Source organism: Odontesthes bonariensis, chromosome 19, assembly GCF_027942865.1.
Source record: "Odontesthes bonariensis isolate fOdoBon6 chromosome 19, fOdoBon6.hap1, whole genome shotgun sequence".
NCBI classification, from domain to species: domain Eukaryota; kingdom Metazoa; phylum Chordata; class Actinopteri; order Atheriniformes; family Atherinopsidae; genus Odontesthes; species Odontesthes bonariensis.
The window spans coordinates 18,310,296-18,335,201 of record NC_134524.1 but is presented as its reverse complement, the minus strand read 5'-3'; the positions used below and the strand labels follow the sequence as shown (position 1 = coordinate 18,335,201).

General features: G+C 42.3%; 1 protein-coding gene across 2 annotated transcripts; it reads right to left on the bottom strand.

The window, feature by feature from the left end:
* Nucleotides 1–1,807: 1,807 nt before the first annotated feature.
* Nucleotides 1,808–24,893, bottom strand: LOC142369285 (uncharacterized). Of its 2 annotated transcripts, none has more exons than XM_075451618.1 (32): nt 24,817–24,893; nt 20,660–22,896; nt 19,683–19,744; nt 18,613–18,651; nt 18,277–18,501; nt 17,889–18,085; nt 17,606–17,739; nt 17,144–17,275; nt 16,470–16,568; nt 14,058–14,343; nt 13,763–13,870; nt 13,636–13,673; nt 12,318–12,461; nt 12,109–12,234; nt 11,864–11,902; nt 10,780–10,905; nt 10,576–10,696; nt 10,083–10,193; nt 9,952–9,986; nt 9,486–9,650; nt 8,920–9,054; nt 8,690–8,728; nt 8,457–8,597; nt 8,264–8,346; nt 8,109–8,132; nt 4,850–7,679; nt 4,654–4,747; nt 3,810–3,926; nt 3,419–3,721; nt 2,904–3,020; nt 2,017–2,138; nt 1,808–1,928 (listed from the first exon to the last, which is right to left on the bottom strand). In XM_075451618.1, the coding sequence occupies exons 2-32, from the start codon at nt 22,481–22,483 to the stop codon at nt 1,845–1,847; spliced, it is 8,100 nt and encodes a 2,699-aa protein (XP_075307733.1). In that variant the 5' UTR covers nt 22,484–22,896; nt 24,817–24,893; the 3' UTR covers nt 1,808–1,844. The 2 variants fall into 2 exon arrangements, with proteins under 2 accessions (XP_075307733.1, XP_075307734.1); XM_075451619.1 differs by having other exon boundaries at nt 20,660–22,891; nt 24,817–24,882.
* Nucleotides 24,894–24,906: the final 13 nt, after the last annotated feature.

The window sequence follows — 24,906 nt, the reverse complement described above, 5'->3', positions numbered from 1 at the left end:
GCTAAAGCTGCGTCGACGTCACTTCCTTGATCTGGGATCTTCAAAGTAAGATGAGCGTTGATCTATTACTGTAGACAACAAAGTATATGCTATATTCTACATGAATTTTTATGTTGTAGAGTTGTGAATTTATTTTATCAATGGAGAAATTGAGCAGCCTTGCTTTGTTGTCTACAGTAGTAGATCAACCCTCATCTTACTTTGAAGCTCCCAGATCAAGGAAGTGACGCCGGCGCAGCTTTAGCAGCAGAGAAGCCATTAGGCTTGTGTTGATGATAATAAACTCCTGGACTATGTAAAAAACTTCCAAATGCATCGTTTTGTGAGTACAGACCATATTTGTACTACTGTAGAAGTTTGGTGTCATGGCATGTGATTTTAGTGTGGTAATTTTGGAGATACTGCCAGGTTCCGTTAGCGCTTGTACTAAGCTATTCGGGATAACTCAGTAACTCAGCTGATGTTCAGCCAATATCGAAAAAACTTCGAGTGGGCTACTTGGCTGGATGTCACGGTTCAAATGACCCTAGGGTGAATCTACTCCGAACTATCACTTTAAGAGCGTTTGTTGAATCTGACGTGGCGTGTTCGTACGAGACCTTACGAAAAAAGTAAGAGAAATTTAGAATAAAAATACGAAAATGTTCTTGCATGAGGCCCAATGTTATTACTCCAATTATTTTAGCAATATGACTTCCCACATTAGCTTTTTTATTTATTTTATCAGTCCATGTTTCCATAAATCTGGTCACCAAACAGATAGCAAAGATTCTTTGGCCAAAACAAGGCCACGCATTTGGGCCTAACCTGGACACTGGAAGGTGTTATTTAAGACATTTGCCTGGTCGTAGCAAATGCTGTGAGGGCCGCACATGGCCCTTATAAAATGTCAATTTAACTTAACCCACTCCAGTTTGCGTACAAACCGAGGATTGGTGTGGAAGATAGAGTCATGCATCTGCTTCACTGCTCCCTCTCCCTGCTAGAGACTGCTGGAAGCACTGCCAGAGTCATTTTTTAAAAACTTTTCTAATATTTTTAACACAATTCAGCCTCTCCTCCTCGAGGTCAAAAGCCAACTCTACTTACTGAGAGGGGTTGAGATCTTTTGGTGTGTTCATTACTATGACTTAAAATGTGATATATGTTCAGTTTATTCCCGACCTTACTTTGTTTTATAATATAACCTATATTGCCATTTGTTCCATTCAGATATATTATTATCAATTGATGTGTGATCTTTCTTTGGGTCACCCGCCATCTTGTATCCTGCTGCTGTGGCAAAGAAATGTCCCCGCTGCGGGCTGAATAAAGTTCTATCTTACCATAAATGCATGTTTGGTATAATCGCCCAAAGAAAATGTAGATTTGGGCTGTGTCTGGTGGGTATGTGGCATCAAGTCAATGGTGTCAGTCCAGGCCAAATGTGTACTATAATACCCCAAACACACTTTGCTATCTGGGTGTTGATTTAGAGCCAGCCTGACTGCCTTAAACTCCGCCAGATGGAAATCTACATTTTCCTTGGGCCTTGTTCCAAACATGCTGCTAAGACCAGCTCATGACCTTGGGGCTGCATGTGGCCCACATAAAACCATCCCTTTGGAATATCGATGCATCTCTTTAAACCAAACTGGCCACATGTCCTGTAATAAGAGAAGGCGGAGGTGATGGCTTAGTTTATACCAGCTAGACTTCAGATGAATGATGTGGAAAAGGTGATGAAAACAAGACTTTATTTCATAGATGAAATTCAAGGGCTGTTTATCTAACACTAACTCAGTGGTTCACAAAACAGACAGTTCGCTCATCTGTCTTTAACATTTTAATGAACAATCAGCAGTTTACGTTGAACAATCAGAGACGGAGCCTCGAGGATGTTGTGCCGACGCTCTTGAGGATTTCTGTTGGCGTTTCTGGTAATGTTTCTGAAAAAAGAAAGAGACAAACAATGAGGGGCCCAACGTGTGTTAATGCTGTTGAACCCGGTGTGTGTGCGTGTGTGTTCGCATTTACCTGCAGATTGTCGTAGTGTGTCTCGCTGCAGCAGTGCAGGTCTTTGTCGGAGCTTTCGTGATCGTAGAAAACAGAGCAAATATTACAGAAGGACGCCCATTTACGAACCGTAAACTCCTGACCTGAAGGGAGGAAGAAAGAAGAACGTGAAAAAGTAGCAAGGAAGCATCTGAATCTGGGGTGGGCAAAGAAAAACAAATCTGCTGTGACGAGATTGAGCTATGACTTGAACTTGTTTACACATAATTCAGTCCTAAATCATCAGTTTAACAAAGAAGCGTCAGGTCTGATTCGGACTGATACTGAGCACAGTGAGATTTCCTTCTTTTTCAGCTAAACACAAATAAAGGTTACTTGAGGATACATGTGTGGCCTTCACAACAGTTTTCAACCAGCTCTTGAGAGGTACTTATCAGAGGTCAGGATGTTCCTCTTTTCTCCCTTAAAGCTGTCTGCAACCTGCTGTCCTTGCAAATAAAACACAACACCCTTGCAGACACTCTGGTAAACCGAATGCCTCTCTGAATGTTGAGATATTGTAATGCGTGTCAACTTTCACACGTATATGAATCTGTTATATTTGTGGGATGCTTTCTATCTGATTTGAGTTGACTTTTTTCTTCAGATAAATACGGCACCAAAAAGGGCAGGACAGTGGGATTTTTATGAGAAAGCGAGAAAAGTCAGAGTTTACTGAGGAATTAAAGGGAAGTTTTCATTTTTGTCTTTTTGGGAGCGTGTTTGTTCATCACACATATTGTAGTATATAAAGATATGCTGCCTGCAACTTGTGGAGGCGTTTTGTTTTGGTGTTACGTCCCGCATCTGCAGGTCAAATTCTCTTTAAAGCTTTAAATCTATGGTGTGTGTGTGTGCGTGTTTCTCACCGAGGGGGCGATCAGGGTCAAACGGCGGCAGTTCGAAGGAGTCGGCAACACCAGGAGAATGAGAACGAGACCGTTTTGCCTCAGGTCCAACAAGCTCCCTCCTCTGTTTACTACTGGCTGAAGTGGGAGAAAGAAAAATCAATTCTTAAAGATGAACACCTTCAATGTAACGACTGTATTTCTTTGTTACCCGACAGCTTTGAGACACTCACGGAACAATCATTTAAGGACACCGAATCCTCAACAAAATAATGTGTAATAAATCTGATCAAGCTCAATCTCTCTTTCAAGAGAAAAAGCAGAATAAGTTCACAAGATCTAAGTCACATTTGTAAATAATGTAAATAAATTGAAGAATACAAACAATCCAAATTAAATATTAAATCAAATAAAAATATATAATCGTTGTTTGCAGACCCACCGCATCGAATGTTCATCTTTGTCAGAGAGAATGATGTGTTTAGTCGGTCTAAAAACAGCTTGGAGTGAATTGTGTGTTGGACAGCTTCTTGTACCTTTATGGTCAGCTCTGTTGTGTCCTCCCTTCTCTTCCTCCTCCACACTCCCCTCTGGTGGCGTCTGGTTATCAGCACACTCAGACTCTGGCTGCTGTCCTGTGGAAGCAGCATTTATCTCAGACCGGCTTGCTGCTTCCACCTCTGTCTTCTGAATCTCCGGCTGAACGTCCCTTGACAGAGCAGATGTGTCTTTGTCCAGTTCAGAGCAGGAGTTGACTGAAACAGGAGGCAGTGACTCATTTTCTTCTTCTTCTTTATCATCCTCTGCGCTCAAAGTTTTCCCTCTGGCAGATTTTCTTACTGCAAGTGGAGACACAATAAGTGGATGTCATGTTTGTCTTGTGTGCTGAGATGACAGTGTACCAGTACATAGGCGCGTTTGTGTTACCAGGAGTCTTTCTGGTTCTCTTCCTGGGTCGGCCCCTTTTCGTGGTTGTCGTCGCTTCATTTTCCTCCTCTTCAGCCGTTCCTATCTCGTCTACCATCACAACGTTCACGCTCTCCTCTAAAACAACAAATCAAAGACAGTTTCAAACTCTCATGAAGTCTAAAACCTTCAGCTTTGTGAAATGCGTAGGAGCTAACAAACAAAACAAGCATGTAGCTCCAACTTCAGAGTAGAACCTTCTTAAAACAAGTGGAAGCGTCTGGGAATCATTGGCAGGGAAACTGGACGGAACAACGTAACCAGATGGTTGAACCAGATGTTGCAAGTCCTCTGTGACTGTGTGTGATGTTACATCATACATTTATAATCAAAAGATAGGTAAAAAAATGGAACGGAGCAACAGAGGAGTCTGATTTCAATATGACCGTTTATACTACAATACCCATGAGCCTTTGCCAACTCACACCTTAAGATTTAAAATGTGAAAACAACCGAATTTAAATAGCAGATGATGTTATTAGTTTTAATCTTTGACAAAGTTTCTTGCATAAATGTACCTTTTAAGATGGTAGTTTACAAGATTTTTAGATATTTATTTACCAGCTTGTAACTATGTACCCAGATACTATGTCATCAGTATTTTTTTTAAGGATTTCAACAGAGCAAAATCTGCAAAGAAGATAATCAGCATTGAAGTACCTTTCATGTCGGACCTGCACATGTCAGGCAGAAAGTTTGAGAACACAAAACATCAAGATTCAGAATACTTCACTTCCACATAATGGTCAAAATGACACAGGAAAGAGACGTCCGACAGACTGGACTTTATTCAATCAACACAGACCTGTGCTGTCATCGTGTTTGCGCTTGGCAGAAAAGGAGCTTTTCTCAGCTTCCTCTTCTTCCGCACTGCTCGCTTCACTTCCTTCAACTGTAACCTAAATACAGACACGCGAGAAATGTATCACCAGATTCTGATATTTAAGCAGAAAGTTCACAGATAAATTAAAAACTTAAATGTGCTCAACTCTTAACCTCACCTCAGGCTTCAAAGTGTCGGATTTATTCGCTTGTGTCTTATCGTCACATCTGGATACAGTTGCTGGACCGTCCTCTTTCGTAACATCTGTTTTTGGTGTCCTGTCCTGCTCCCCTGTACCAGAGCCTTCTGCAGCAGATGGGCCATCACCAACCTTCTCTACATCATCAGCTAACTGAAGTAGACTCTTCTCCTCCGAGACTTCTTTCTTGGACACTTCCACAGCTGTGGAGTCGCTTGTTATCGAGTCTTCTTCCTTTGCAGCAGCCTCGTCTTTTGTTGTATTTTCAAGTGCTGCTTCACTCCTTTCTCCCCTCTCCGTGCTGGAGACTTGTGTGGTCATCAACTCCTCCTGAACCTGATCATCTTCCAGAGAATCTACAATGTGATACACAGGCTCCTCCTCCTCCTCCTCATTTATGAGTGAACTTGCTTCCTTTGTTTCATCATCATCTTTAGAGATGGCTAACTGGCTCACATTCTTACTTTGGTCTGTCGGAGCCCTATCGTCAACTGGCTCATCTTCAACAGAGTCCAGAATGTGATAAACTGCTTCTTCTTCATCGGCCCTTCTACTGGACGAGTCTCCCTTCTTCACAGCAGCAGGTTGTTTCCTCGTCGCTTTAACGTCTTTCTTTGGTCTTCCCCGCCGTGGTTTTTCTGGTGTTGGGGGACGATCCTCCCCAGCAGCCTCTTCCTCCACAGCATCTAATATTTCATAAGTGGCCTCCTCCTCCTCCTCGGCTGCGTCTCCTGCAGCAGATTCACTTTTCTTTGTTTGCGTGTTTTCTTCAGGAGGAGTTTTGGCTTCCGTCTCTGTAGCTTTCTCTTTGTTTCGATCCACTGAATCTCTGGCAGATTTGCTCCTCCTTCCTGTCGGGGTCTTATCTTTATTCGATTTCTCATTCTCAGCATCTTTCTTAGCTTTTTCTCTTCTGGCTCTGGTGGATCTTCTCGTCACTGTCGGTTCGTCAGAGGCAGCCTCGTCCTCCACAGAGTCTAAAATCTTAAACTCGGTCTCCTCTTCTCCGGCAGGTCTTTCAGGCACCTCCTTGGGAATCGTTGTTGGCGTTTTATGGTCTTTGTTTCCTCTAGTAGTTCTTCTTCTACCGGACTTTTCTGTGGTTGAGGTCTCCTGAACAGATTCATCTTCAACAGAGTCCACTACCTCATAGACCATCTCCTCATTGTCCTCGACAACCTGTTGGTCTTTTCCTGTTGTGCTGTCCTTTGTTGGAGTCTTGTTTTTTTCAGCTGTCCTGTCTGGTTTCTTTGGAGATTTCTCCTTCTCTTCACTTTTAGATGTTCTGGTCCTCAGGCCGCTTCTCCTGTTTGGTCTATCGTCTCTTTCAGCTGTCACATTGTCTTTCTTTGTTTTGTCTTCCTTGCCGTCAACCTCCGACTCCGTCTCTGTAGTTGTTGGCTGATCCACCACAGAATCTATTACCTGGTATGCATCTTCTTCGTCTGTGGGTTCAATGTTTCCTTCAGAGATCTGTTCACCGGGAGTTTCGGGTTTCTGACTGTCACCTTCTGTCTCAGTCTGATCATCAATCGAATCCACCGTCTCTAAGGCTTCTTGTTCAGTAAAATCTTTCAAAGTGTCTTCAGGAGGCTGGTTTTGGTGAGCATCTTTGGAGGTTTTGCAGAATTCCTCTGAAAGCATTTCTTCTTCATTTTGTTCTACCCTCCCTCCACCTCCCCCGGTACGTTGCGTTTGAGTGCTATTTGCATCTAACACTTGATTTTTATCAGTTGCATCTTCAACAACAGATTTTTCTGAATTGTTCACATTTTGAGTCAAGCCTCCCTCCGGCTTTAATGTAAAACCTTCATCTTCTACACAATGACTGTCTTCCTGAACTGTAGCTGCTTGGTGATCAGAAACACGGTCAAGCACTTGGAGAGATGCATCCACCTCCATTTCGCTGTGCTCCTCTGTGGTGGCTTTGCCTTCGTCCTCAACATTCTGTTCCGACACTCCGATTTGGTCAGCATCTTCGGAAAGCATTTCATCCTCTTTTTGTTTTCCCTTCCCTTCACTTTGCTTGCTATCCCGATCTGTGTCTGCTGTACCTTCAATGGCTGATTTATTTGAATTGTCGCTCACTTGAGTCCCGTCTTCTTCAGACATCTGCACTGCTTTGGAGCTTTCGTCCATAACCTGATGACCGTCCTCCTTGCCGACAGATGCTTTTTCTTCAGTAACACTGGCATCCATTCCACTGCACTTCTCTGGGCAGGCTTTGTTTTCACGGCTCCCACCTTCATCCATCTGTTCATCAGTTTGGTCATTGAAAGCATCTTGAATTTGGTCATTTTTACCATCATCTCCTTTCTCTTCGGTCTGTTTGCCATCATCATCCTTTTCCTTTTCTTTGTCCTTGTTCTTCTTCTCCTCTTGTGAGGCATCCTTGAAATCTGTTTCCAGACTCTGGCCTTGGTTTTTAAACTCTAGCTCCTGTCCTGGTGCTTGTGACTCAACACTTTCTGCAGGAATACTCTCTGCTGATTCTTTATGCTCAGATGCTGAACTCTCTGCGGGTTTCGCTTCCTCTCCTTCAGGCGGATGAGTCTCTAGCATCCGAGCAGCTGCTGTTAAAGAACGGGTCACGCGACGAAATAAGGTGGAGTCGTCCTCAGTCGTCTCAGGTACGCGTTTCTCACGATTCTTCTTCCATACATTCAAACCTTTACTGGTGACACTGGCCCCTCCCTTTCGGTTTTTGCACATCCCTTTTTGAGGATTGGCCTGAACGACTACAGGGTCAGGTCTAATGTCAACCAGCCTATGACCAGAGCTTTCTAGGCGATTCTGTAGGCTGTTCAAACTGAAATGAGAAGCAGAAACCTGATTAGATGCCAGTTTAAACTGGACTGTTTTAAAAGTAACATTTTACAAAACCAGTGTTCCTGAGCCAGCAGGTCAATCAAAGTCCAAATAGCTCTTTTATTTCTCTGCAACCTACTGGGATCTTTAAGGACTGGGATTGCTTCCTGTCCCTGCCATCAGTCCCATCAGATTGCTATCAGGGGAGTTTTGAGGCCCGTGAACACCTAAGACTCCTTTGCCATGTTTTTGAGTCCTTTTGAGCAGTTTTTGGTGGGCCCACTGCTGTATTACTGCTGTTGAATATGATGGGATGTGACTAGCACAAATATATTTAGGTAAGTGGCAAATGTCTAAGTAACATCAACATTTTCTATGATTCCGCCCCCTCCCAACCTGACAAGAAACAATTACAAAGTGAAATACTCACTGTTCAAAGCGTACAACTTTATTCCTGTGAGGAAGATAAAAGGAGTTGGTCAGATGAACATCTCACCAAGTTTCTTAAATAATATAAATCACATGAAATAACAATCATCTCCTCAGTTTTCCTATGCCTTTCACCTAATTTACTGGCAAACGTACCAGTGTAGAGAGGGGAAGTCCATTGAGTAAATGTTCTCCAACACCTGCGTTACACCACTGGATGAGGACATCTCAATGTAGATCTGGCAAAGAAAAACGGGTCGACGGAGGTCAATGGAGCGATCTTTCTCAAGCTCTAGAACACGTCAAACCTGAACCCGGCAACAGTGATTGTGCAAAGTTTTCATCGTACCCTGTTGGCGAGCGGCAAGTAGTTGGCAAACGAAGCAATGGACGCCACGACGTCCATGACCATCATGATGAGGTACCTAGACGTCTCAGAGATCTCGACAGACAACAACCGATTCTCCAGAGACTTCGTGTTTGGAATATCCTGAGAAACAACCAACAGCTGGTGTGAAGGACCAGACAATCCAAAAGTCACTGCTTTCTCTTGAAAGCCGATTTAAACAAGTGATAACTTACAGAATCGCTCCATTTCATCAGGTTTCTGTACATGTTCTCCTGGAAAAGGTCACAAAACATGGATCGTCACAGGTGATGCCAAAGCACATTTTGAAATAAATTTACTTGTTTACTTGCCCAGTTCAACATTTAAGATTGCACTTTGAAATAGTTTATCATTTCAGTCAGTGCCGTACGCATAATGGTACAGCTCTGAGTATGCCCTCGACTGGTTTTCCCAGTTTTCATACCTCGCCGGCTCCGAGATCCATGTTCTCTAAGACGAGGTGGACGTGGAGAGCGCAGCCTTTGAGACAAACCGGATTTCTGATGTGACTGGTGACAAAATTGTGGCACGAAAGCCAGTTGTTGAAATACACAAAAGCCTGAAGGTAAAGAGAAGATAGGAAAATTGTCTTAAAAGGAAGGGAAAAAAAAAAGCACTCAAAGAGAAAAACAGACTCGTACGATAACACCTTCAATCGCTATTAAAATGCCAGAAGTCTGCAGTATATATAATTCCATTTTGATAACATCCTTGCTTTCATTAAATATTAAGGATCCTTGGTTCTTAATGTAGTGACTGAAGAAGAAAAAAAATCGGTCCAAGTGTGAAGATAAACAGCCAGTATCCAGTGACAGCGCTCTGGAACATGGAACTTTCACTCAGAGGAGCAGGGTCCTCTGAGTGAAATTCAACTTGCTCTTATCGTTTCTAGACGTTACTACGCCTCTCAGTCATAGTTTGGTTAAGTTCGAATGACAAAGCTTTACTGAATAACTAAAACGTTAAACGTAGCCGTGTTCCGCTTCTTACCCTCCTCTGCAGCGGTAAGACGATCACGTTGTAGTACAGACTGCGGAGATTCTTCTCAGGCAAAAAACGCCACACCAGCTTAGCCACGTCCATGTGTGTGTAGTCGCCTTCTGGCAAACCGGTCAACATGATGGTGTCCGCCTTACCATCTTTAGGACTAAATTTCTATAGGAAACGAGGTTCAAAGACAAACGTTAAGGTAAAGAGCAAAAGAGCAGAGGAACAGAAGCTTCTGCATGTGATTTCTCCGCGTTCCATTGTTTCACTTTACAGTGAAATTTGACAACAGACGATAAAATAAGACAAAATCTAGCCGCTTCGAAACCAAGCTTAATATTTGCATGCATTTTACATTTCTCTTGGCTTCTCTTTGCTGAGTCGTTCTACTAGTTTAGACCATTCAAACAGCTATTAAAACATTAACATTAAAACTAAATGACAACGGGGTGGATTGAACAATGCTTACCGAAATGTCCTCCATTTTATTGACTGTGTTATAAACTGGGAGTCAAAAAATGAGAAGGTTATTTGGTCAGTCACTTACAGTCAACGTGTGATAATTGGCAGTTAAACTGAGCTTCCATTTGTTTCTCTTACGTGGGTTGAGGTACAAAGGAGAGACGGTGGGGAACACAAAAGGACTGGCCGTTATTGGGATCCAAAATGGTGGAGTGCAGCCCTGTGGAGCTTTTACTAACCGGCAGGCTGCTGTGGAGAAGAATAATGGCTTCTCAGTTTGGTTTGATGGTTGTGCACGCTGCAACCGTTTACCAGCCATTAAAGTAAAATATACATGATATCTTGATTTTTAAAGACTTTAAATACAAGACTGTGCAGTGATATGCAGATATAAAGCATCTTTGACATCATTAGCTTTCTGTAACTCTGTTTCAGCGTTTCAAATACAGATGTGAAAACTTCTCCTCTCCACTGCAGGCAGCCCTGTTTAACCTGCATGCTGTTCTGTCTCTTTCTATAAACTGGAGGATACAGAAAGCCTTCTACTCCATGTAATTTTGCCAACAAGAACAACGAAAATTCGGCATCTTCCATACATTTATTTTTCATTTTCCCAAGAGCAAATACTTACAAGGTCTGTTATGGGGTTCTGGTATTTTCATCCTGTACACTTTGTGTGTATTTTCTTTTTTATATCTGTATGCAAGTCCAAGCAGATCAGCATCACGGACAGATCGAAACTCGATATACACCTGGAACAAACGGACACAGGATGGATGAGGCTAACAACAACCCACATCAGCACATGTACTTGCTGGTGTGTGTGTGTTTGTACCTTGTTGAGCAGAGGCAGGAAGTTTCTTACAGAAGCAGTTTTTCTCAAAGCTTCCCTGAGCTCTCGAGTCTCTTCTGGCGAGATATCGTGGATGTAGACCGTTCTCGAGCCATCATCACTGACTTCCTGTTTCGAGACAAGCAGGTACAGATCAAAAGCGACCGGAGACACACAAATAACAGCATGGCATTTCCTCGCTGGTTATGGGGATTTTCGATTTGTTATCAGATTATACAGAAACATCTGAATGTTTCCGTATGAACCCATCAGTTCAGTGTTTTAAAGTCAGTAAGAACATTCAGAAGGCTACGTGAAAACACGTAGAAAATGTGACAGAAAACCATTTCCTAAAATGTGTTAAAAGTCTGAAAACTAAATTAAACTTTGAGTCAAGTTTGAGGCAAGTTAGCACAAAACAACGTGGTGAAAATGAGTTGATGTGTGGCCTGGTGTACAAGTATTTATGGGTTCATTTAAGCAGCGGGCTGTAGGTTATAAGGGAAAGTGGTACTTAAATCAAAAGGTTGCTGGTTTGCTGCCCGGCTTTCCCAGCTCCTGTATGGAAGTGTCCCTGGGAAAAGTACCAAATCCCTTATTTAGCCAAAAAATGTTTTTCCTCACTTACAAGTTGCTGGATGAAAGCATCTGCTAAATAAATGGAATGTAAATAGAGTCTCCCGTCAGGTGGATGGGAGGAGTGTGTCCAAATAAATCATGCAGAATGCATGCTGACTCAATGCTGAGTGTGGCACCGTTTACGGCTGAAGAATAGCATGTCTCATATTCTGAGCTACGTGTGGCTCTAAAAGCTGCTGCGGAGAGGAGGCACATCACTGGCAGAAAGAGAGTGTCAAGAGGGAAATTTTCCATTTGTGTGAATTTATTGGGAATGTCAGAGAGTTTTTCCGATGTAATTTAAAATCTTATTTTGCATGTGATGTATTCCATTCATCCAGCTTTTGTTGGGTGGTTTGTATTTTTTTCTTCTGTAACATGAAAAACTTCTAATCTTTGTTCATTGCTGGGACTTTAAAAAGTAACAAAGAAGTAAAGTTTGAGGGTTTCGCGTGGGCGTGATACTTACAAACTGCATCAGTTTCATCAGAGATTTATAGAACCCGAACTGAAACAGACACAGCAGGCATTGTTTAAGTCACCGTGCACCACAGAGTCAACACAGAGACACAATGGAAGGGAGTTGGAAAAGACAGTAGCAACGGCACAGAGACTGAGATCAAATGAAACCAAAGCAAACACAGAATGATAATATATAATGACAATGATAAAATATTTCAGAACAATGAAGAGTAGTGTGCTTCTCATGCTTACCGTAGACATTGATAAGTTATTGTTCACAGGTTGCATGCAAAGTGAAGATCCCTTGAAATCAATGCCCTCCCATGTCTCCGACACAAGGTGTTGCAGGTCCTCTACAGTTGGCATGATGGCAAGGGCCTGATGGGAAAATAGAAAAAAAACGTTAATGAACATGGTATTAATAAACAAACGGGGAAAAAGACTTAGAATCTTGTGCCTACCAGACATTTCTGAGGGATAACATAGAGGGTGTCGGTTGCATATAGGAATCCGTATGGGCGGAGCAAATCTGCAACCTCAACTTCCTTGTAGGTACCATCCTTAAACTCCGGAAGGTTGCTTATTAAAAACAACTGCAAGTAAAACTGGAAAAGAAAAAGTACTAATTCAAGTAAGTTGGGAATCTTAAATAAAGAAAACTCCACCTGATGTAATTTGGCGTTTGTGAATGAGCCAAAACGTTAAAGCTGCAGTCTGCAGGATTTGTTGTTGTCATACATAAAGTCCTAATTTTTGGCATTTTAAGAGTTTACATGATCTATCAGAACGCTTGAAGTTGAAAACGGTGACCTCCGTAGTCGCAAAATGCAAGAAATGCTTATTTTTTAACCAAAAAATAAAAAGTTATTCAACTTCCTGTCCCGCCCCATCAAAACACATGAGAACTCAGATGCGCGTACACGACTCCTCATTCATCAACTCACCTGTCATTTGCGATCATGGAAGACACAGTAAGTAGACTAGCCCGTAATGAAGTTCAATAGTCCAGATAAATAAGCGTGGGGACGAGCCTACCTTGTATCGCACGTGCACAATCGGTGATTAAAGGCAGCAGAGCCCAGCTCGTAACCTGATTGGTTACCTTTTACCGGTCCGGTCTGCAATTTTGTAAACAAACCTGCTGGCTTTGGAGGGACCTAGCGGGACATATAGGGGACCTAGAGAACTCATTTTTTTTGTATTGGGGTATTTAATGTACTACTTTCAGAATCCCCGGACAGTTCCAGGCATTATGCTTGAAAAAGAGTTGCAGACTGCAGCTTTAACTGGCTGTGTCGTAAAAGGAGACCAGCCCGCTGCGCTTTAATGTGACCCCCCAGTTGCTCCACTTGACAGTCCTTTCAAATACTCATCAGGAAACAGCTCAGAAATGTATTTGTACACTTTCCACCAAAAATATTACAATAATTTAGTAAATATAATATAACAATAGTAATATAGTATAAAAGCAACTGTGGTTCTCTTTCAATCAGTATCCAATTATGGGAAGCGCCCACTACCGTGACAAAAGTCTACTGCCGTTAACTCTGGCAGGAAACAGGCCAATCACACGGCCGGCGCCGGGTTACTGTTCCCCCTTTACAACAGGAGTCTGCGCCCGGTTTGGCGTTCTCGCTTTGTTCCCCGTGAAGATCCCTCGAGATAAAAAATAAATGCGGCCTGGCAGCGCTGAACGTTTCCGTTTGTTTCAGAACATATTGAACTTTTAATAAAAAAGGGAAATGTGCAGCAGTTCAAAAGTGCTTGGAAAGAACTTACTTCTGGTGTTAAGCATTTCTTCTTCGTCTTAAAGCACCCTGCGAAGGAGCATCCAAGAAAAGTGAAATAAGTGAAAGAGGGATAAATGAGATAGATGATAACCGGCAGCTTTTCTTGGTTTTCTTACTTATACTTTCTACTTGTAGGTGTGTTTCAACCTTCTCCCCAACAGTCAGGGAAGTGACAGGATCTTCAAAATACTTGGATGTGGACGACCGAATGAAACCTGCAGCGTCTGTTGAGGAAAAAAGAACAAAAAAAAATTTTTTTTAACATCAAGTCATTCAAACATCCACCTGTCTGACACAGAGTTAGGCCTCTTCAGTATCAGGAAAAACAGACATTCTGCTGCTTTAGCTGCTGTAAGCAGTAATGAGGTTCAAATGAAATAAAGCTTGCATTATAACAAGTGTGGCATTCACCTTCTTCACTGTCTTCTGCAGCCTGCTGTTGCTTTTGCTGGACCTGTACTGGACCAGTGGGACATTTAGATGCCGACTTATCCGTTGTGGTCTCACGTGTGCCGGTTGGTGAGGCCTTTGGAGCTGCCGGTTTTCCCGCTTTACCCTCTGCGGAACTTTCAACTGCAACCACAGCTGGGGATGCTTCCGGTGCCTCAGTGACAGTTTCCCTGCCCTCAGTTGGTTTACCGGTGGTCATGCCTGCTGTGGTTGAAGATGAAGGCGTTTCCCCCTTTCCAGAGGTGGCCTGAAAACAAATTTGAATCCGTTTTGAGTTCAGGAAATACAGGGCAGTTTAAAAATCAGTGCTCAATGACGCAGAAGAGTGAGTGTTTAGGTAAAGTCAAAGCCCTCCCTGTAGTCCAAGAGCATCAGCTCAAAATTAGGTCAAACCCGGAACAAATTAATAACAAGCTGGATTTCTCAGAATATGTTCAAATACCTTTAGGAACAACATACTAAAAGTTCCCGGGAATCCACCTTGGGCTTTCTGAGAAATTCAAGATGGCGTCCAAATTATATTATATTATTGTGTTAATGCAATAACTTCTGAACGGTTGAATGGATTTTCACCAAATTGTGTGTACTGACATTTTATAAATAATAAGTGAACTGATTTAATTTTGGAGGCCATCGCTTTCAAGATGGCCGACTTTCAAGATAGCCGACATTTTGTTTCTGCCATAATTTCCGAACGGTTGAATGAATTTCCACCAAATGTTGTGTGCTAACACTCTATAGTAGGTACATGATCTGCTAAAAATTTGGAGGCCAACGCCTTCAAGATGGCCGACTTACAAGATGGCCAGCATTTTGTTTCAGCCATGATTTCCAAATGATTGAGCAGATTTGCACAAAATCTTGCGTGTTAACACTTAAATAGGTACATGAACCGCTAACAAATTTGGAGGCCAACACTGTCAGGATGGCCAACTTTCATGACGTCACATTGTCACACTGATGTCTGGAAAATGTTTCTACATTCATAATGCAAAAGGGCCGTGCTAGTGAGTTTTTAGAGATCTGAGCCAATCTGCAGTGCTGGCAGTGTTGAAAAAAACCCAAAGAAAGTCGCTATTGGCTTTCTGAAAAGTTGCTAGAAGCTGTTAGATGACGTCATGATGTTCCGCATGACGTCATATCATGCACAGCACGCTGATCTTCAGAAAATGTGTCTACATGGCTAATTTCATAATGCAAAAGGGCAGTTCTAGCTACTTTTTAGAGATCATAGCTAATCTGCAGCACTGCTTAACCACGAGACAAACTTCTGGTGGTGGTGCAGTATATTGAATATAAAATAGAGTTCACATGTAAATTCCACACAGAAAGGCCCCAGCTGGGAGTTGAACCTGGAACCTTCTTGCTGTGAGCCAATGGTGCTAACCACCACACCACCGTGCAGCCCCAGTGCCACTGCCATCTTTGCTAAATAATGAGGGAGAAACTGAAGAACCAGATTCTGTAGAATCTGATGACAATGAGGATGATGACTGCACTGATGGATAGATAGATTGATTCATTGATTGGTTGATTGTCTATTTGTTTGATGAATTGAGTTATGGTACATTTATTGATGAAAGGGCCTAGTTGATTTATTTGATTTAATTTTATGTTGAAGTTGCAACGTGTTGAAAAATTACCGATTTTATTCTTGTAAATACATTCATTATTTGAGGAAACAGCTCAGTCACTGTGGTGGAGTAGGATTGGTTTCTTTTATCATTTCAAAGATATATTGTTAGTTTTTAGTGGTTTTAAGAACAGTTTTTGGAGTTCATGATGTTTTTGGTTCAAGGTAAAGTCCAAGTGACAAAAAAATTACAAAACGTTTTACACATAATACATGTAGATATTGTTATAATAAGTTGTTACCTTTTAATATAAGCATTTAATCAAAACCTAATGTTGACATTGACTCTAAATCTACCATCACAACATACATTTTCACCTTTAAAGTGCATCTGAATTACATTTCAAGCCTTAGATATGGACAAATCTCCAAAAGGCAGCCATTTTGGACGCCATCTTGAATTTCTCAGAGAGCCCAAGGGGGATTCCTGGGGACTTTTAGTATGTGATTCCTAAAGGTATTCTAAACATATCCTGAAATTTCCAGCTTGTTATGAATTTGTTCTGGGTGAAACCCTAATGCTACTGGACTACTGCTCCCATCACTGTAGCGTTAGGCGCACCACAGCGCATTATCATCAACCAACCAACCATGCTAACCATTTAGCTGTGTATCTCACAGCTATTTCTGCTTCAACTATTTTCCTGATAACAAATTAAGAAAAATTCAGTTAAAAAAAAAAGCAGGCATATGTGGACCCAAAAAAAAAGGAAAAAAGAAAGAAAGAAAATGTACGATACCCTTCTTGTGATCACTGTAACTGTGACTCCTTCCACGCTGAGGCTCATTGAGTTCCTCAGTTTCTCAGCGTCTTCCTCGTTCTCGAAACACACGTTTGCCTGCATGTGCGGGAAAAATGCGGAACAAACATCACTTTGGGTGACCACAAACACAAGCACCGTGTCCTCGTTACAGTCATAAACTAAGCAGGAAACAGTGAAAAAGTTCACCCTTCCACACATTTTAGTAACTTGCAATAAAAAATCCAAAACAGACCACAATACATTTTGAAATAACTGTACTGCTAACAAGTACGTGCTGTACTTGTTCTGTTGCTGCAGATGTGCCAGGAAATGACATATCTTTAAACACTAATTGAATTTAGAATAGTTAGGTAATTGAAGGATGTGTCTTTGGAAGACCGTTTTTAATGGTCACCATTTTAACGGGGGCCAAATAAAAAAAATAAAAAATAAAAAAAAGAGTAATTTGAAAGCTTCAGCTATTTGCTGATCTTGGAAAAATCTCTAAATAATTCAGATCCACTAAACTCTCAAGATTGTCTACTTTTTTAAATAAAATGATTACACAAACTACTGCCTTCTATATATCATGGCGAGAGGAAGACATAGCCTGTACAGTATGCTTTATAGGAAAAAAACATTTTGTCTTCACACTCTTTGATTACACGCACCTCCTCTCGAGACCTATACAATGTGACTGTTTTTGTTTTTCCAAAAATCTCCACTGCGGCGAGCACGTCATTGTGAGTGAGAGTCCTACAAACCCCTTTGAGCTTCACCAAGGTGGGAGGTGGGGATTCATCCTGCCAAACAAAAAGAGAGATAAAACATTAACCTGACCATCAGCGACTGAGTTTATTTAATCTTGTACGTGGTTATAAGGGAAGACAATTCATCTGAGGCTAAGTCCAATTCACCCTTTTGACAACCCTACAATGTGACCAGACGCAGACACTAAAAAGGGTTGTAACCTCACGCAAGTCAACAAGGGCACTTGGACATGGAAATTAGATTATTGGTTTCGCATGAGATGATCTCTTCTGTCACTGTTTACCCCCCATTCCAGCCAAGCACCCGGCGTCTCGTTTGGTTTGGGTGAGCGTGTTTATGTGTCAGTGCGCTGAACAACTTGCCGCGCTCTCCGAAAGATCAGGCTTCGCTTTAGATGACTTTAGATCCTTCATCTTGGCTAGCTCGGCCATTAAGACGGGAGTCAGATTTTTAACTGCGGCCTCCAAGTCAGACTGCTCTGACAGAGAATGGATTTCTAAAAGGAAAAAGACAGATATTCAATGCTAACAATAAGCACATACAAAGCCAAACTTCTCTGTTTGGCTTTAAGGAATTAAATCATGATCTGACACAATTTGTTGCAGTGCTATAGTTACAAAACCGATTTGTGAAGGTTTATCAAACCTGATTTTTCCAGCAGTTTCTTTGCCAGTCTTTCAGCACTGCTCAACTTCGTTCTCTGAGGGGTTGATCTCTCCGAGGACGACTGTCTCTCTTGAGTTTTTCTGGATGGCGATCGTCTCTCGTGACTCCTCGAACGGGATCGACTGGTGGGGGAAGAAGACCGGTTGCGCCGCAAGGATGAAGAACGAGACCGTGACCTAAGACAAGCAAGGATCAAGGAATCTGTGATTCGAATGACGTTAAAAACGAAGTCGAATATTTCACTGTGAAATGTCTGACTCAACTCAGACAAGAAAAAAGCCCAAAGATGAAATATATGCAAACAACCTAACATTTTTAGAACTTACTTTGCCACTTGTAGTGTGTCAAAGTTTTTCTCCCCATATACCTGCGAGAGCGTTTGGAGCTGTATTTCGACCGTGATCGGCTGCAGCGTTTGTCTCTCCTGCTCTTGGAGCCATGGCGGCGCCGTGGGCTGTTGGAGCGGGAGCTGGAACTGCTACTGGATTCTTCCCATCTGCGCTTCGATCTAGGGTGGTAGTAACCATACTCCCAAGGCTCGGCAGAGGCTGAGAGGAATGGCCCGACATTGTAGTCTGGAACACTAAAAGAACTAAAAGAACAGGGAACGAGAAAATCCTGCGTGAATCGACAGAGAAAGGTCAGGGAGGTACTTGCTCACAGCTGCTGCGGTGGGTGTTTGTCTGAAAACAAAGAAATTTACCTCAGGACAGGTAGTGCCTCACCCCCCCAATCCGGATATCTGTGGAGAAAAAAAAAAAAAAAAAGAGCATTTCCCATTTAGGCAGCTGCATTTTGGGTAACCTGGTAGTGATGTAACTGCTTTGGGAAGTGAGATTCAGTGAATGCATGTCAAAGGGCGGGGGGGTAATTGCTCAGGAGTCAAAACACTGTATATTTGGTTGAGTGTCTTAAAAGTGGAAGTAAAGGCCTGATCAAGACTAAATTAGGTCAGTGTCCCTCTTCACTGCAGAGTTGGGCCAGACAGTAAAAGAAAGTTAGCAGTTAGCTTTCTAAGAGGCCAGAATTTCAGGAAAGATGACAGTAATTAACCTTATCATGTTAGAATTAGTTATAATCCATTAGAAGTAGCTGTCCAAACCAGAAATAAAGCTTGGCGAGGAAATCAAATGTGGTGGACATTCACAATAGGAAAACAATCACTAATTCAGAGAGGGCTCCTCTCTCCATTAAATCATATCCGGGAAGATGCCATTCAGTCACATGATTAGTTGTCGGCTCAGACGGAGGGACGGATGGCGAGTCGTTTTGTCGTTCGTCATTTTAATCTTTGCCAGGTCAGAGGTCGTTCCCACTCTGTCTCCTCTACATCAAGTCTTCTTCAAAACAGGCAAAAACCACCGCAAGCTGGTGTATTGTTTTTTTTTCTCTCCGTCTGCTCACTAGTTCATTTCAATTTTTAACATTCTCATTCACCTTTTCTTATTCACATCTTCAAAATGCAAATCAAACACAGCAACAGAAACCCAGCTGAAGCTCCACAGAGGGGAGTGAATCTTCCTCACTTATTAAAAATGCAACAAAAACGAAGTGGTGCATCTCTACCGTCGACTGAAACAGGCTGTGGATCAAGAATCTAACAATACACTCCTTTCATTTTTATTTTTTTTAAAGTTACACCACTGAAGAGAAACAGCATAACCAAGTTAACAAATGGCTCAAGTTTGACGGCACTAAAAAGATCACATTCACATGGCAGTAATACCAAAAAAAAAATAGAAATAGAAAATCTTTGACAGAAAAAAGACTGACCGTTTCCGGAGGAGTTTGCAGTTTTCAAGGTGACGGTTGGTGTTCTGGTGGGCGAGCCAAATCTGGTAGCAAGAGCAAGACAAAGGTTTAGTCCCAAATTTTGTATCCGTCGCTGGCTTTAACAGCTTCGCTGCCATTTTTTTTTTGCGACTGCTTGACAACAGATACGTTCAACTAAACTTTACAGTAAACTTAACAATCTTAAAGACAGTCCGAGTTTGTCCTTCACTATCAAATGAAAAGCCCAGAGACATCAGCCCTACGCATCAGCATATGAGGGTTTATGCTCGCCACACCAGAAGGGGCAACATGCCTCGATGTGTATGAAATTTCGAGTGAATTGAATTATTCAGGACCTTAATGAATCAATCTAACAAGTCTTGATGATTTAATGATAAAACAATTAAATACAGGAGTCACACAAAAAAAAAAAAAAAAAAAAAAAAATCTTCTTGGGATCTAGATTTTGTCACGTCTCGTTCCTTAGCTCCGTGTCGTCTCAACATTTCCCGAAGGGTCATCTAGGCAAGTTGGTGTCAGGACCAAAAAAACAACACAACCCGAGGGAAGCGGAGAAAAGGAACCTGGCGCTTTCAGTTTTTGAGAAGCCAAACCGAACAATTTGATGTTCCAAAAGGAGGAAAATCAGCAAAGACAGACGGCAAAAACTGAGATTCCTCTTTGGGACAAAAAAACAACAACTTGGAACACGCTTAAAACAAAAAAAAAAAACAAAGTCAAACTGTTGGTCGTAAAAAGGACCTAATACAGAAAGTAAACGAGAATGGAACCAGGTGCTTTAACAGCTGTTTCAAAAGTAAAACAAAGCATACACTGTGTACGACTTTGAATAGTTCTCTTTGTCACAGCTGTTAAAGCACCTGGTTCCATTTTCTACAACTGTCATAGAAGTTGGCTTCAGAATTAGTTAGCAGGGTTAAACAATCACAAACAACACAATACAGTTGCTCACTTACCCTCATGGTAGCACAAACTGTGTTACACAGAGTGCAGACGTGTGGAAACATCACCGGTGTGGTGGCAGCATAGTCATTGAGCATGGCCTGTGTTGGTAGACTGCGGTTGAATGCCCCCTTTGCTGGAAACTGCCCGCCAAAAGGAGGCTGGGTCATATGAGTGTAGTTCATCATGCCTGGGATAGGCAGAGGTGGGGGTGGAGGAAAAGCGAGAGACCTGGGGAAGAAGGCGGGTGGAGGAACTGATCTCAAAGCTGAAAAAAGTTGAGGCTGCAGAAGTTGGTGTGTTTGCAGCGTCGGCTGCTGTTGCTTCGGCTCCTCCTGCACTTTCCGCTTCTCCTTCCGTTGACTCTGCTGCTTTTTCTTGTTCTCAGAAACCTCTGGGCTGTGTTTTTTAGTTTGTATCTGATCATTTGAGTGACTGTCATGATTACTGCCGGTATTGGATGGTTGGGTTTTTGGGTCTGGCTCGCAATCTGATTCTGATTTTGGCTCTGGCTCTTCCAATGCAAAGTATTTGCAGGGTTCTGACTTGAGGCGTCCCGTGTCTGCATCTTTCTTTGCAATAGAGAAAGGAGTGAAGGTTCTTTTGAAAGTGGGAGCTGGTTGGGTCTGCTTTTGTTTAATTGGGTCACTGCCTGGAGAAGCCACAGTGCTCCTCGTTGAGCCGAGACTTGTAACGGAGCTCATCTTATCACACGAAGAAACCAATGAGGTGCTTTTTACCTCTGGTACACCTTTCTGTAATGGTTCTCTACTGAAACTATTGGTACTTTGGGTGCCCAACATACTTCCACTCCCATCACTGTCAACTCTACTAGAACCTCCAATCTCATTACCAATGAAAGGATACTTGCCAGTATGTCCATAGTCAATCACTTTACTTGGTTTATCATTAGTTGTTGACATTTTGTCCTGGTACATCCCTACCCCTGTGGAACTACTCGACCTGCCCATTCCACTAAAGCTTGGGGTGGGTTGGGATTCAAGGACGGATTTTGACTGACTTGTAGTTGCAGATCTTTTCTCCTTCTCCTTGCGAATCTGCCTCAAAATGAAAGGCAGGTTCTCAGAGTTGATCTGATCGTCAGGGTAAGCCAGGAGATAGTTCAAGTCTTCCTTTCCAAGTCCAAAGCTCTGAAGGATGCGGACAGCTAATTCTGGACTAAACTTGGAGCAACGGGACTCATTTGGGGGCAATTGTTTGTCTGGCATAGGATCGTCATATTCACCTAAACCTGAAACAGACTGCTTAGCAAGTTGTCCTTCACTGGAGGCAAGCCTACGGTCCCTGTTGCTCGGATAGCTAGATGAGGCCGATGATGGACGGAATTTGGAGGTATCATCTTTGGTGGGGTTTTTGCAGCTTGGCAACCAGTTCAAGGAGCTACCGTCAACGTCAAGATCAGAGTGTCTTTTTCGTTGAAAAGCTGAAGACATTGGATTGGGTGTTGTGCTTGAAGAAGCAAACTCATCTCTTTGAGTGCTGCTCAAGTAAGCATCCTGACCTACAGGCTGATGACTTACCATTTCTCTGGCTCTGCTAATGTGCAAGTCAACTGACCTCTGTATGTCCCCATCTAATAAAGCCCTAGTCTGTTCAGGCCTGAAGCTCACTGGCATAGCCGACATTGGTGGGACTGTTCGTCCCGAGTTGGAAAGAGCTGCAGGGGGACGTCCAGAAGAGCTGAACCTGGATGCAGGATCAAGGTGATGTGATGTCCTCGAATAGTCCCTTTCTGACTGTCCACTTGAGAGCCCATACTGGCGCTGGGTGGGATATTGATTCTTGGACTCAAAGGGGTTATAAACATGACGTGACATGGTTTAATCTTCTGAAGGTTAGGGAGCTTGATGGTCCTGCAGTAGGGGAAGTTTGTGCTCCAGCTAAGTACAAAGTTAGTGTACTGGAGTTTGTTGTTGGGTTTGAACCCAACAACAACAACAATACATTGAGTAACTGCGTCAGTGCGAGTTGGGCCTTCAGTTGAGCCAATCGCAAATTAGCAGCACATCCTCAGATAAGTGATAAGCTCCTTAAGAGAAGAAGCCCTCCATGAGAAAAAAGTAGAAAATTATCCAACAGCAATCAGTAGCTGAAAAGTTAAACAAACCAGGGGGATCTAGAGTGGGATGGGGCTTCAGCCTCTCCAGAGGGGAAAATCCATGATCTGGAAGATTTTGATGCCTCCTGTCAGCAACACAATATTTCGACCCTTATCACGTCCAGGTCTTCACTAGCAAGAGAGAACAGAGGTAAAACATCAAAGGAGTGAAAAACAAGGCCACAACTGTAAACACGGAACATTTCGATATAGAAATAACTTAATTTCACTTCCTGGAAACAGTTGAGACCAGGAAATGGACAAGCACAGAGTTGAACATCTCACAATGATGCATGTTTCATTGCAAAACCTTCAATCAAATTGGCCAGATAAGCACGAAACCCCCTGGGCGTAATGCTGGTACTGGAAGTCGCAATATGAATGAACTTCAGACAACTCTAAACACAGTTTATTAAGAACTTAAAGTGACAAGAAGGCATCATTACAAAAGAATAGCATCCCAAAACACACATCAGCCTGGAAAGGGATTAAGATCCTGTTCGGAGTCAATTTAATTCAATTTGCGAATCAACCGGGATGTAGAGGCTGCCGGATTGGGGCATGTCACAAGAGGATACTGAACCGCAGTCTGGAAAAGGGTGATGAAAAAAATCTAGATTTTTTTTTGTTAGTTTTTAATTAATCACACATTTTAGTTTAAAACATGCCTGTTGGGATGGACAAGGCTTTACTGCAATGGAAGACGAAATGGGATGTAACAAAAAGCAAAAATCTCCTGCCCGCTGAAACACGCCACAATATTATCAATTGTAAACAGTGACTGAAAATTACAACGATCTAGTCAGTGGAAGAAAAAAAAAAGAGAAAGGACTTTTAAAGAACTTTAAGCAAGTATAACTACATATAACTAACACACTCAACTCGGTGTTAGTTGAGTTTGTGTTTGTTAGTATGTATGTATATGTCAAGTAAAAAAATCAGTTACAAAAAAAAAATATTATCAATTGTGAATAGATTTTTCACCGTGTGAAAAAGTTGCTGCGGCAGTGTTTCAGAAGAACTGTGTTGATAGGGAGTCTTGATGTGTATCATCGCCACCTGTGCTAGAGAGAAGCTTTTCTAATTGATCTAATTTGGGCCTCCTCGTCTCCTCTCCCCCTTCCTTCTCCTGCCTGTTGGCACATTAATTGTTTCAAGCCAAATACACTGCAGGATGTTTCCATCCCTAAAATACACCTGCAGGAGAGAGGAGACTGGTCGGAGGAGCTATAATTGACGAAACACCAGCGTATCCTTTGTCTTTTCAGCATCCATGAAGCCTATAGGAGGTGTGGTCAGTTAATCCCACGTTGAACACTGAATTAAAAGTAAAGATATACATTGTCATGAATGCAGTCAATGCTGACAGACACAAATACATCAGTTAAATGCAACAAAAGAATGGTTAGATGATGCAGTACGTCATATGTAAGTGATGGCTCTTGAGATATCAGCTAAATAAAATGTTATCTCGACTCCTCTCTCCTCACCTCCTATGCTCACTAATGCGAGGAGAGGAGTCAAGTGTGTGCAGGCAGGTAAATCTGTCTGATGTCACATTTTCTGTGGGAGGAGGGGGTTTGAGAAGCTCTCTGACATATGCAGTTTGGACAGGCCACAAATCCACCAGCATTACAGTTTTAAGAGAAACTCCACAAATGAACCACACATTTATTGTGTAATAGGAGGAGTCCCTTTCACATCTGTGCCTAGCTTCGTTTATTTAAAGGGACACTCTTATTTTCAACTGCGCCACATCAACACATTTGGGCAAGTTTTACCGAAGAGTCACATAAATACTCCACGCCCCTGACAACGACTTCAAGGGTCTTCGTGACAAGCTAAACCAATATTTCACCACAAAACAAAACTGTTAGTTTTTAAAACCCAACTGTTCCAACTCGTCGGAGCTTGCTAATAAGCGAAAACGTTAGCCTCCTGCGGGCCGTTTATACGCTAACGGCAGAACACTGTGACAGGCTGACACAACACAATGTGACTGTGTGTCAAAACGTCGCTGCTTGTTTTTGTAAGAAAGTTTTTATCACATACCGTTTTGTGTTTACTATCTTGCAGCTTTCGTTAGCTCACACTGCCACCGCCATCTTCTTCGTACTCAAACAAACATTAACAAGCATTACC

What these genes read in the sequence shown, in the direction of transcription:
- LOC142369285 (XM_075451618.1), bottom strand. Translation starts at nt 22,483, where the DNA reads ATGTCACGTCATGTTTATAACCCCTTTGAGTCCAAGAATCAATATCCC. An exon ending in TGATGAAACTGATGCAGTTT is followed by an intron (nt 10,906 to 11,863) that starts GTAAGTATCACG and finishes GTCTCGAAACAG; the next exon opens with GAAGTCAGTGATGATGGCTC. An exon ending in CCGACACTTTGAAGCCTGAG is followed by an intron (nt 4,748 to 4,849) that starts GTGAGGTTAAGA and finishes GTCTGTATTTAG; the next exon opens with GTTACAGTTGAAGGAAGTGA.